Below are 13,327 nucleotides of genomic sequence, written 5' to 3'. Positions count from 1 at the left end.
TTTTTGAAAGTGTCTTGCTAATAAGCAAATGGTATGGCGAGGAGGATAGTTCTAAAGGTTTTGACCCCTGTCACTGAAGCCCTTGCAAATGCAGGCTTGCTCCTGCTTTTGCATTGTCTTCTGTGACTCTGTTTTGGTTGAATGCGGATGCTCAGCCTCAATATTTCCCCTCTGCTTATGTGGCCTTGTAGCCAGTGTGCCTCGCGGGGTTCTGTACCTTGATTTGGTTGATACAGATTTATAATGGTTAAATAAAACATCCTGCATCTTCAGTACCGCTTCAACGGCCTCGCTTTCTTTTGTGGAAAACTGGTTGGCTGTACGTCTCAGAGATGGGAATAATTCTAAAAAGGCGGTGAGTTCTTATGAACAATATTAGGCCTTGAAAGTTCTGTGCTCGGGTTCTGCCCCCGTAAATGGCCAGGTACCATTTTATAGTCTGGATCTGATCTTATTGCCTACTAAAGGGTATCTAATAAAGGGATGACTAGACTGGTTACAGGGAAGAGCCTAATTATGCTGCAAGTTTCCTTACCTCCCGTGATGGTGGGAGGCGACCTTGTTGGCAACCCTTGTTGTCTTCTGCTGCTCTGAGCGGTGCTGAGAGAATTTTTAAATAAAAAACCACCAGCATTACTCATGGCACAATGCCACTTCTGTGGATGGAAAACCTAGGAATTCCTGAAAACTCTGTAATTTAACCATAGAGTTTCTGGTGATTCCTAGCACAACATGATGTCTCTTCCAGGTTTTTCTGGAAATGTTGTCATGGCATGCCCCCCTCCCCCATCTCTGTACCTCCCAAGCTCTCACCAGCAGCTAGGCATTGCAGCCCTGTTTGCAGATAGTTGACAAGGAATCTCTAACTCAGCATTCTGGTTCTTGCTCTTAACCTTGCATTAGATTCCATAACTAGTGGCCCATGCTATCCTCTCTGCAGTAACAGGAAAACAGTTTGCTAGATGACCACAAGTTTTTAAATCTCTGAGTATTTTGGAATTGTTGCTCTTCCTTTTGCAGACTGCCACAAAGCGTTTGCATTGGTTGTGCGGCCTCCAACAGAGCAGACCAACTTGTTGTTCAGCTTCCAGATAACAACTGAGGAACCCCTGAAGGAGGACTGGCTGAAGATGTTGTGTCGGCATGTGGCCAACACTATCTGCAAAGCTGATGCTGTAAGTCTGTAACACTGTGGTGCAGTTTTCTCATCAGTGTGTTAGTGCAAAAACAGACATTTAGAAGAGGCGTGTGTGTGTGATGACAAATCTTGCTGATAAAATGTTAGTACCAAAGAGGGTGGCAGGCAGAGTGGGAAATGGACCAGTGGCAAAACTTTGACCAACATTGTTCAGCCTTACTAACATGCATAGAACCTAAAATGCTCCAGAAAAATTAGTAGTTTACTTCTGCACATTTTGCAATCTCCTTTTCAATGAATCAGTGAAACTTTCTTCTCCCCCCGCAACTCCCAAATGACTGGTGAAAGGGTGCTTTCACACGAGAGAGCCAGCATGGTGTAATTGTTACGGTGTCAGACTTGGACAGATAAAAACTTGAACATTGTTTATTGGAATGTAACACATTTTGTGGTATAAGGGATGTGTGGATTACTCCTATTGTCTGTGACAGTGAAGGGTTGGCCATACCAGACACGGTAAAAATACTTCTGGGAGGTGTGGACTTAGGAGTGACATTGGCTGTAGCCGTTTTTTTTACTTAAGTTTTTAAGTTCAATGGATTTTAAATGTGGTAATGTCAGGACATTTTAAAATGGTTTATTTTTTATATTTTTATTTTTGTAAAAGGTGTCAGACTAGGATCTGGGAGACCCAGGTTCGAATCCCCATTCTGCCATAGAAACTTGCTAAGTGACCTTGGGCCAGTTACACACGCTCAGCTTAACCTACCTCACAGGGTGGTAGTTGTGACGATGATGTTGTAAGCTGCTTTGGGTCCTGTGGGGCAGAAAATATCTAAATAATATTTTTTAAAAAACAAGCACTAGAGTTTTAATTAAAATGAAATTGGTAAACTACTGTGCATGCACACATCTTAGAGAAGTATGGGAACTTGCTACTGATAATCCGTTACTGTGCTAGTCTTACAGTGAAATCCTAAGTGGAGTTACTCCAGTCTAAACCCATTGAGTTCAATGGGCTTAGACTGGAGTAACTCCGCTTAGGATTTCACTGTTAGTCTCTGGAACAATCAGTTACTGAACTGACGTGAAATTCTAAATGCATTTTAATTCAATGAGGCTTATTTCCAAGTAAGCCGCAGCATGATCCAACAAGACATTAATTCAGTGAAAGACAGCACCTCCTCTATTTTCTGTCATAGGCCACAACTTTAATTGTACTTATTATTACAAAATATTTTTAAACTGCCTCTCCACCAAAGGGCTTGAGGTGGGTAATAAAATAAAATCTCTCAACTCCAAGATGATACAATCTGTCAAACACTAAAAAATATCTTTCAAAGTAGCTGTAAACCGCGTACAGCCATCATTAAACTAAGGCATAAATGCTCTGTTGAACTCTGATGGTTTCTTCTGAAAGAAGTTGTTTACTGCTGTGTTGGTTCAAAAGCAGGATCCGAAACCAAGAAGACAATCCATGTAATAGCTCTTATTAGGATCAGGCAAAATGGCACACAACAGTGTGCAAGTTTTTAAACTCATTTAGGTTGGATGTTAAATCAAAGGACTAGTAGGGGCAGGGGGGAGCAAACATCTCAGGCCATGTTCTGAAGACCCCAGGCCTGTGAAGACCTTCTGAAGACCCTGTGCATAATGCTGAGCAGGCGTGCAGATTTAAAATGGTGTTGGTGTCCTGCTGCATGTGGGCTTCCTCTTAGCAAGAGATAACAAATAGGTGCTTTCTCTCCATCACCAAACAGCCAGCGCTTGTTGTCATTACTAACACCAGGTGAGATTCACACACATATTTTTTGCTTCATTTATACCCTCCCTTTCTCCTCAGTGGGGACCTCTTTTTCCCTCGCCTCCATTTTACCCTCATAAAAACAATCCTGTGAGGAAGGTTAGGCTGAGAGAGTTCTGATTGGCCCAAGGTCAGCCAGCCAGCTTTCATGGGGGAGTGGGGACCTGAGCTTGGACTTCCCATATGCTAGCCCAGCCCTCTTAACGGCTACACCACACTGGCTGTCCTGTAAGTAGAGAGCAAGGGAATCACTTTGTAATCCTCCTGAATAGTCTTGGTAGTCTGTCTGTCTTAATATTTATTACCCTTTCAGGGCCCAGCGCTACCTTTGGAACAGGAACAAGCTTTTGGTGTTCTGGGAGAGTCATTTTTTTTAAAAAATGCAGCTTTAGTGTTATTGTGCTAAGCATCCTAATTCTTCTTGTGAGCAGCATTATAAATGGACTGTCAGTAGGTTTGCCCCCTTGTAACTGGAGGTCACAAATAGGGGTGTGCAAGCTTTCTTTGGGAATCTGTTTTTAAAACAGGATTTTTGCTGATCCGGCTTGATCCGGCTCTACTGGTTCCCCAGGCTGACCCCCAGATTGGACCTGTGGCTGAGCTCTGCTGGGCCAGATGATCCAGTTGTGTAGGCAGCTGCTGCAGGCAGCCGCCATGGCAGCGAGAAGGCAGGCGTAGAGCCGCCAAACTCGGTGACGCTGCCGCAGGAGATTGGCATGAGGCTGGCAGGGTGGGGAGGAGGCGGGAGGCAGAGCTGATTCCATTTCTGCTCTGCCCCATCACTTGAGCTACAAAAGAGCCCCTTCAAGCCACTGCTACCAGCTGCCTTTTAAACGCTGCAGCTTGGCAAGCCTAACTGCCAACCACTTTGGAGATTCCTACTGGGATTCTTTGGTACAATATTGGGATTCTCTAAGCTTGCAAGGGAGTAACATCGAATCAAAGAATCCCAAGTGTGGGGGGGGGGGGAAGGCTAGCCACAATGTTTAAAAGCCAGTATCCATAGGAAACAATGGGGAGTGAATGGGGCAGCTTGTTCAGGGGCCCATAGAATTGGACCCCGGGGTCCAATCCTCCTGAAATATGATGGGTCTTTAGGGGTCAGTTAGGAATAGGTTCCCTCCAAATGTGGCGGAGTTAGGCCCCTCTGGCAATTACACCCCATAGGGAATAATGGCTGGTTAAATCTGGCATTCTGTGTACCTGATCATAAGAATCTTAGATTTTTTTTTCAAAACTGGGATCTAGATTTGTTTTTGGTACATAGCCATCATCGTAAACTTCTCCATCCTATCTGACTTAACGTGGCTTGTGTTCCTTTTCCATGGAATGAAGAGAGCCTGTTCTTTGAAGCAATTGTGCTCTGACACATGCGCCCCTCGTGGTGGCAGCAAAGGCCTTAACTTAGTGGGGAACTCTTTCCTACTTGCTATCTAGGCAGTCAAATGCTCTGAACTGATGATTTTGTAACTTCTTATTTTGTATATGTAGCGTGCAGTCTCTGATCTTTAATGTGTGTGTATTTTTTCCCCTGTGGTTATGCAAAAGTAGGGAGCTCAGGCACTGCATATGAAACTTACGAATCTAAATATACCTGGATCTTTGAAATGGGAATCTTAAGTTTATGATTACTTTTTTTTTGTCTGCAAGTTTATTCTTGAGATTTTTTTTCCTTTATAGGAAAATCTTATTTATGCTACTGATCCGGATTCCATTGAAGTAAACACAAAAGATATGGACAGTACATTGAGCAGGGCATCCCGGGCCATAAAGAAAACATCCAAAAAGGTGAGAGGTTCAATGAACATATGACTCAAGTTACTTTCTTCATGTACTAGGGCAGAATCCATCCAATTTGACAGCAATAAGTTTTTAGGTCTTTCAGTTCAGTCAAAAGAGGCAGTGTGCACGCTCCACGCCTTTCAAGAGAAAATGAATATGCTATACTGACAGACACAAATGTCACTTTGAGTTTTGAACAGTAAGCCTCAACTTGTAGCTCCCTCCCCAGGGAGATTCATGTGCCCCCCCCCCCTATCATTGTCTTTCTTAAGATGGTGAAGGCTTTTTAAGTTTTGTCTGGTGATCCCTAACTGATTCTCACTAACCCTTCCTCCTGTCATGTGTTTGTATCTTTTAAAAATTGTTTTTTTGTTTCCTGTCTCGGGGACCCTAAGTTGGGTGGAAAAGCAGCATAAAACGTTTTACATAAAATATACTTTTCAGGGAACTTTCAGCTGTGATACGCTGGTTTTTTGTCCTCTTAAGGCTGTTTCATACCACTTTTGGTCTGCAATTTCAGTTTCTGCTGGTGCAAGAGCATTTTAATTTCTTTGGAAACAACTATGGATCTAGAGGAAAGGGAGATGCAAAGCTGGACCTTCCCATAGTACAAACGGAAGTGGTTGCTATATTTTGGCTACAGATAAGCATGGTAAATCATAGTTAAGGCTTGGTTTGAAAACTTCATGTAAAAGTAGCTCTCAAATACAACATAAGAATAAAACTTAGGGTTTTAAAATACAGCACAGTAGTAAGCATGAAACATCTCGATTTCAGCATTTTCAATGAAGTTGTACTTAATCTGTCTCTCATCAAATTGTGCAGGTTACTCGTGCATTCTCCTTCTCCAAGACACCCAAGAGAGCCCTCCGAAGAGCTCTGATGGCACACAGCAGTGTCGAAGGAAAGAGTTTCTGCACAACTGGCGAGAGTTACTTAGGGGGGCGCCTGGCTAGTACGTCGTCACTCGCCGTAAGTGTCTCGTCTCTGGTCAGATTCAGTACTTAACATCTGTGACATTAAATGCCTCTTAATCAGTTGCCTCTACTCATAATTGAGGAGCCTGAGAATGATCTCTCTTCAGTGCTTCTTGCACATCAAGAGAAGTCACATCACTCTCAGGACGGACGAATAAATGACTCAAGTAAATACGTCACAATCCTAAATTTAAAATATTTAAAAAGGTTTGCAGGGAAGTTGCAAGTTTTAACAACTCAATATAATCAGCCTCTATTATATAGGGGCGTTGAAAATTGACAGCAGGATTTGAGTCCAGTGGCACCTTAGAGATTTTTCAAGGGTATAAGCTTTTGAGAGTCAAAGCTTCCTTTTTCAGATCAGATCAAACCCTGCTGTTCTACGGCAGACCAGCACAGCTACCTACCTGAAAATTGACAGGAATTGGAAACAAGCTGTCTAAAGCTCTTGATTCAGAGCTTGTTGAAACGACAGTTTTACAAAGCTCCAGCATCGGTGTAGGGACCTCACTTGGCATTGTTCTTCACTTTATCCTGGATATTGTAGTGCTGGAAAAAGTACAAGGGTCCTTAGGTACAGCAAACCTAAAGAGGTCAGAGCCAGGGCTGCAAGCAGCAAGTTCTATGGGAATGGATACAGCCTTGTTGGGCCAGAACACTTGTACGGCAACCTGTTTCACACAGCGGCCGACTATTTACTCTGGAGGACCAGCAAAGAGGGCACAGGGGCCAAGTCTTTCCCCTGGTGTTGCCTCCTCGGTTCTGAGGTTCACTTATAGACTGTGGGTCATAACCACTGACGGACCTCTCTTCCATGCATCTCCATAACCCCCTTTAAAATACAGCTGTGCTCACAGCCATCACTACATCCTCTGGCAGTGATTTCCACAATTGAATTACTTGTCGAGTGAAGAACTGCTTCCTTTGGTCCATTCTGAATCTAATGCTCATCTGACTGATGGGGTGCTCCAGAGTGGGAAGCTAACTTATAAGTTACAATACAAGCTTATTGTATTGTGATCATCTTTTTGAAATCCGAACAGCTCGGGCTGGTGTCAATCTGAACTGCAATAGAGACATCTACTGTATCTTTTAATTGTTTTAATGTAAATTTTTCTGATCTTTCAATTTGTACTGGTCATAGACTGAAAAAAATCTGAATCTACTCTAAGTATTAACTAGAAGCAGAAGAAACAAATAGTGGCAAGCAGAATACAGTATTTTTTTTAGTGTGGAATCTGCCCTCTCGAGGCTAAGAGAACCACTTTTTAAAAACACTGCTAGGAAATTTGCCAGATTCTTCAGCAATGAAAAATAATCTGCAACAGTTCATAAACCTCAAAGTGTGCAGGAATTTGAACCTCTTATAATGCAATAATATCACAAAAATACAGTTCATGAATACGATACTTGTCATGATTTCTTTTTGGTACTTACGGCACTGCTCTGACCTTGTGGCAAAGGAGGTTTCAAAAAGTTAGAGTGGAAAGAGCTGGAAACTTGTGGTGCTGTAGAGACAACCCAAATCATGAAAGGTGTTAACTTTGAATTCAGGGTTAAACTGATTCTTTTCTTGGCAGTTGGGGGATGTGATATTTAATCCTATAGGATGGTGACGAATGATGGGAAACATGCAAGTGGCCAGAAGGGCAGGTTGTCCTTTGATGCGCTGTTAGTCTCCTGGTGAAACGAAACTGAGACCGAGTGTCTTGCACGCGGCCACTGAACCACCATAGCTGCTGCACACCAGGGAGGGAACCAGTTTTCCAGCTCCTGCCTCTTGTAAGCAGCTCTCCAAGTGGGAAGGCTGTCAAAAGTGCTGGCATCCCATCAAGCAAGACGGTTTTGCCGTGTCTTAAATAGGCATGGAGAGGCTTCTTCCCAATATATCACTAGTTCAGCTCTCCAGGGCTTTATGGGTTGGGGGAGTTGTCCCCCACCCCAGCCAAATGCTATGAACGTTCATTGGTTTTACCTAATCCTGTAGCTACTCTTACATAATGTTATAAAAGTGGGCGCGTGTTTTGCTGGCGCTATGTTCCCTCTTCTTGTCTACCTTCATCAGCCAGGATGTTACATGAATGTCGCCTGTTGGCCGTCATACTGTATTGTCTTAGGTCACGTTAGCAGGCTTTTATAGGCCAAAGACAAGAGTAACGTACTTTGCCTACAGAAGAGAGGAGTTAGATGTACAGACTTGCCACTTCACATGGAGGAGGACCGCTTGCTGGAGATTTTATGGGAGATAAAAGCATGAAATTAGTCCATGATGACTATATCAGGTGGATTTGAACAAACTGCTGCTGTGTCATCTCCTGAACCTTCATTTTGGCAAAAAGATTAAGGATACATATCACAGGGCTGGGAACTGGTGAAGCAGAGTGCCAAATGCTGAGCTATGAACCAGGAAGTCTCAGGTTCAGTTCCTGATTTTGTCTTGAACTCCCTAGGTGGTCTTTGGGTGAGTTGCTGCTTACTTAACTTTAGGCCCAACCTGCAGCATTCTTCCCTGTGCCCATAAAGTGGCTGGCTCCTACTCTGACCCCAGCTGCACAACAGGGAGGGCCAGTCGTAATGGCTTCTGTGTTCATGGTGGAAGCTCCAGCTGTGCCAAAAAAGATAACCCTTATTCAGCCTCCTACGAGGGGTGTCCTCTCCACCCCAGGGAGAAAAGAGTGCACGTATGATCCCCCCTGCTACCGTGGATTCCTGGCAGGATGAGAGAAGTGTGAGAGCACAAGCTGTGCAGTTGGCTTTTTTAACCCGGTTTTTATTAGAAAATAGCAAATTTAGAGAGAAACTTTATTGAAAGACAACAGAAAAATACAAAGATGATACAGGCAGGATACAAACAGCCCTGCCGCTGATGGATGAAAGGAAGCAAGGTCCTTTCTTTGGTTTAGTTGAAAGCAGGAATTGAGATTGGCTGCCCTGCTTCTGAACCAGGAAGAGAAGAGGGAGTCCCGTAACAGCCAGGCCGAGACCCAGGAAAGTCCACTGCTTTGCAGGCTCCCCTGGGCGGGAGCATGGGTGCTTGGAGGCTCCTCCCTAGCCTTCGGCAGAGGAGAGCTTGTAAAGCAGGGAGGCAGATCCCAGCTCCACTGGCTTCTCTAGCTTTTGGCATTTAAAGCCGAATTGTGGTTTTTAAAGCCAAGGAAGAACAATGTGGCTCCTTCAGATCCTGAAGCTCTAGAATTCAGTCCCCTTTTGAAGGTAGATGTGGACCTTGGGCAGTTTCCATATGGAGCTGTTGGGGTCTAGAGGGTCATGTTGTGTCTCCCTGCGTTAGAAACAGAACCCCCAAAGTTCTGAAATTCAGGTTTGGATGTGGGGGACCTACAACAAAAACATTGGGGCCATTTTTTTAGTTTGCTGCTCCTCTTCCTCCTAAATTCACTCTTGAACTGACATTTTCCTGTGGGTCTGGGGTTAGGAAACAAGGTAAAAATAATCCACAGCGCAAGGTAACCACCTTACATAGTGCTTGTAACTATTACTTACTGTCTCTGTGTTTGGATTCTTCAAAGTGGTACCCAATCACTGTCATTATTGTTTTTGGTAGGTGAATAAAAGCCATAGATTGTAACTCCATTTGATGCCCCAAATCTTAAGATTTTGGGACGAAAGAAGAAAGCTGGAAATACAGCTGTGCTCGAGGCCATATTGTGCTGTACTCTTGTATCCCACAGTGCCATCAAATCTAGTCTACCCACTTTGGCATGCTGAAGATGTTTTGTAACTTGTCTGTGCATGCTAGTTCTAAAGTAGCTCTAAAGGCTGAAATGAAGTGGTGGTTATGTGCACCTAAGGATCTCTCCTTGGAGATGGAACTGCTTTAAGTATTTGCTCTTCTTAACATAAACGCATCTGGCAGTTTCCAGCAGCACAGCCTTGTTGTTGAAATAGACTCTCTCTCTTGGAGGTGCGCATTACTTTAATACTGAATTGAGATGATTACAGCCATACTGGTATTGTAACATAATCTCTGAAAGGGAAATCCCATTCAAGCTGATTCTGAACATGTCTGTCGGAAGGGTTCAAGGGAACCTGCTAATATATTGCCCTTGGGACGTCTGCTAGCTAGACTTTTTGTTCAGCGGACATGAATGGAGTTGGCAGGGGGAGGGGGGAGAAATGAGATGCAGGGAGCTTTCATTTTGGTTTTGATGCAACCCATGGATTAACTCTCCCCCCACCCCCACCGTTTTTAGATGAGTCGCTCCTCTTCTACGTACAGCTTGAGCGGATCAGTTAAGCACATTGTTAGCGTGCAACGTTCCAACTCTGTTGACGGGAGCTCCCAAAGCTCCAGGCCTCGACCAACGATCTCCAGTTCCCTTGGGCTAGACGGGCGAGTTGCTTCTGGTTCTGAACATTTAAACAGTCACTCCCCAGGCAAGCCTTGCCCCATCATCACCTCCAAGATTGAGGAGTGTGGTGGCGACAAGAGCGTTGCCTAAAGTGAGCTCAGTAATCTCTTCTGTTGAGCACTGTTGGGGCGACACGGTGGCTTCAAGAAAGCATATGGTCGTCTATCTGTCACCCTTCAGGTGCTGGGTTACATTTGGTCACTGCACATTCTCCTTCTTCATGGGAGGTACTTGGTTCGTTCTTTTTGTCAACACGAACACTCATCTGTCTTGGTTTTCTTTGGAAGTTTTGTAACATTGTAGTCCAAATAGTTGTGTGTTTTTAAATGTTGGCACGATCCCTGATCTTTCTGATTGAGAATGTGAGCAGAAAGCAGGATGGGTTTGCCTGTCATGTTCCCAAATTGTCTTTTTTGACCTCCCAGCCAAAGGCAAAGTGCAAGGTAGGGGTGTGCACCCCCCCCCAAAAATGTAAATCTGATTTTTTTTTAACCAAATCTGATAAAAATTCCAGAATTCCCTGAATTCCGAATTGATTGTCTAATTCAGTTTGGCTATTTTTGAAAAATTCAGGAAAATTCAGCCATTATTCCCTATGGGGAAATCACTCTGGGGGCTATCTGGTGGGCTAGATGGGTGTGAAGGAAATTTTTCAAGCAAACTTCACCAAATCTGGAGGGATCCTACCCCTGATTGACCTCTAAAGATCACCCAAGTTTCATGAAGATTGAACCCAGGAAGCCAATTTTATGGGCCCCCAAAGAAGGTGCCCCCACCCATTCTCCATTATTCCCTATGGGGAAATACTTGGGGGCTATCCAGGGGGCTGGGGGTGGAATTTTTCAAAAAAACTCCAGATTTGCTGCGAAGCTAGGACCCTGGGATCCAATTCTATGGGCGCCTGAACAAGATGCCCCCAGCCAATCCATTGTTTCCTATGGGGGGAAAAAGTCAAAGCTGACTCCCACTGCAGAAACAAACTGAGGCAAGGCTGCCTTGGCCAAGGTACATACTCAGATGTAAGCTGAGCTCATCACATAGAGAGAGCCCCAAAGAACCAAACTGAAGCAAGGGAATGGAATTCCCCGAGAACCAAAGTGCGGCAAGGGGACCAACATTACACTAGAGAATCACACCCATTCCATCCAAACCAAACTTAAGCAAGGGACATTGTTTCAGCTTAGCTCAACAGAACTAGTGTCATTCACAGCAACCAGGCACAAGGATCAGCCAGTGGGAAAACAGAACAGAACCAAGCAGTACTCAGAGCCAAGCACAAGGCATTCCCGTGCTTCACTTTGCTTCTATTGACTCCCATGGTTCAGTCTTTATGAAACGGTGGGGGTGGGGTTAGAGGACAGTCAGGAGTAGATTCCCTCCAAATTTGGTAATGTTTGGTTGAAAAATGACACCCCCAGCCCACCGAATAGGCCCCAGATTGATTTTCCCATAGGAAACAATAGCCAAATTTTACTGAATTTTTACCAAAAATCTGATAAATTCAGAATACCTGGTTTTTGATTCAGAATACCTGAATTTCACCAAACATGCCAAAATTCTGTATTTTAATCTGATTTCTGAAGTGAACTGAACATCCCTAGTGAAAGATATTTCTGCCCTCAAGATATGCGGCTATTAACACTTTTCCTTGATTTCTTTCAACAGGGCATCCACTCTCCTTCCCTGGTTAGCCTTCCATCAGTGTTTGAAAAGAGAAGCCATACGTTAAGTCGATCAACAACTCACTTGATATGAAATGGAGTTGTGACTTAAAATTGTGACTGACAACTGTGCTCTTGTTGTTCAAGCGACCAGTTACTGACATGAGTGGTGGTACTTAGTTAGCACTTAGTGGCAGTTAGCAAACTTTTAGGTAACACTAAGCTAATCACCAAGGATTGTCTAATTTGTCCAGAAAACAGATGAAGTACTGGAACATGGTATGGATATTATAAATTGTTTTGCACAAATTATCCTATTATATGATGAAAATATTTTTCTCAGTGTAAAAACTCCTTAAATAAAGTGGTATTGGAACAATGTACTAAATAAATAAAATAAATATAGGAGTTCCTCACAGATGCCTCTGCTGGCTGAGAACAGTGAAGTTTGCTTTTCAAACGGGCTTTGTATGTTTATCAGTTGGATGTGTTTAACTGAACCTAATGCATGGACCAACGTTTAAAATACTTTAGACTTCAAGTATAGGTGTTAAACCTGCTTTTATACGCTGTCTAAAAGATGTAAGCTTGTCGAAGCATTTCTCTGCTTTCGGCACGGTGGTACTGCATTGTTGCTGTTGGTTAAATAGAAACATGCAGCGTTTTCACCTGTACAAAAATTGACCCAACCTTGTTTAGCTTATGGGAATAATTTTGTTTAGCTGGTGGGAATAATTTTGTCCAACAAAATGGCATAGGCCCCTTCGAAAAACAATCACTGTTCTTAATTATATTTATAATCCTTGGAGACCAATTTTAAAAGCTATCTCCAAAACTTAGTGAAACACTTTTTAAATATATATATGTATACAGGCCATTCATGCACAGATTTTGGTATGAAGATTTAGATCTGACTTCAGTATCTACCGCTGCTATTTTTTTTAATTCCATAGGCTTTCATTTAAAAAGTCACCCTATTTTTCCTATACCTCTATTTCCTTTATAATTTAAACATTTTAGAATGATCAAGGTTTCAAAATATGTTCTACACTCTAGAAACTCAGTTACTGCACATCATTAATTTTGTTTCTTGCTGCCTATATTTAGGGATGGCTGGGTGGATGGGACTTTTGATTCTTTTAACTACAGCTACTTACTTGTATATGTAAATTGTGCCACCTCTGTATTTTTTACATTTTGTATTGGCAGAAACTTTGTAAATAAACTGCACTGTTGACATTACTCAATTTACTTTTTGATGGCATAACACCATAATTTCTTTACAAAAACACCACAAAACCCCAGAAATCACACTTAAATGTTATACATGTTCTATATCCTAGCAACACACAACCTATTTGTTGCTTTTGGGATTTTTTTACCCAACAGGTTACAATTTTGTTTGCAGTGGGAAATTAGCAAAAGATCGGACTGTTCACATGCAAATTTAAAAATGGGGAATGAGGACATCTGGCCATTGAATTGCTGCTTGGTTTTGTATTTGGTCAGTTACTTGACCACATAGTTAGTTAATGGGAAACTTAAATATTGCTGAAATTTTCAGATTGAATCCAGCAAGCCTTACTTTGTGTGGA

The 13,327-nt window shown here is 42.9% G+C and overlaps 1 protein-coding gene across 1 annotated transcript in view; it reads left to right on the top strand.

Moving 5' to 3' along the window:
- The window catches only part of ECT2 (epithelial cell transforming 2), a 48,030-nt gene extending 35,068 nt beyond the window's left edge, over positions 1-12,962 (top strand). Inside the window, exons 21-24 of the mRNA XM_054982921.1 lie at positions 1,021-1,175; positions 4,623-4,730; positions 5,550-5,696; positions 11,737-12,962. Coding sequence (XP_054838896.1) covers positions 1,021-1,175; positions 4,623-4,730; positions 5,550-5,696; positions 11,737-11,826 — 500 coding nt within the window. The 3' untranslated portion in view covers positions 11,827-12,962. The remainder of the gene's footprint in view (positions 1-1,020; positions 1,176-4,622; positions 4,731-5,549; positions 5,697-11,736) is intronic.
- Positions 12,963-13,327: the final 365 nt, after the last annotated feature.

The sequence above is a fragment of the Eublepharis macularius genome, chromosome 6 (genome assembly GCF_028583425.1).
Source record: "Eublepharis macularius isolate TG4126 chromosome 6, MPM_Emac_v1.0, whole genome shotgun sequence".
Classification (NCBI taxonomy): domain Eukaryota; kingdom Metazoa; phylum Chordata; class Lepidosauria; order Squamata; family Eublepharidae; genus Eublepharis; species Eublepharis macularius.
Note: the sequence above shows the minus strand (reverse complement) of the source record. Positions and strands in the feature narration are given on the sequence as shown.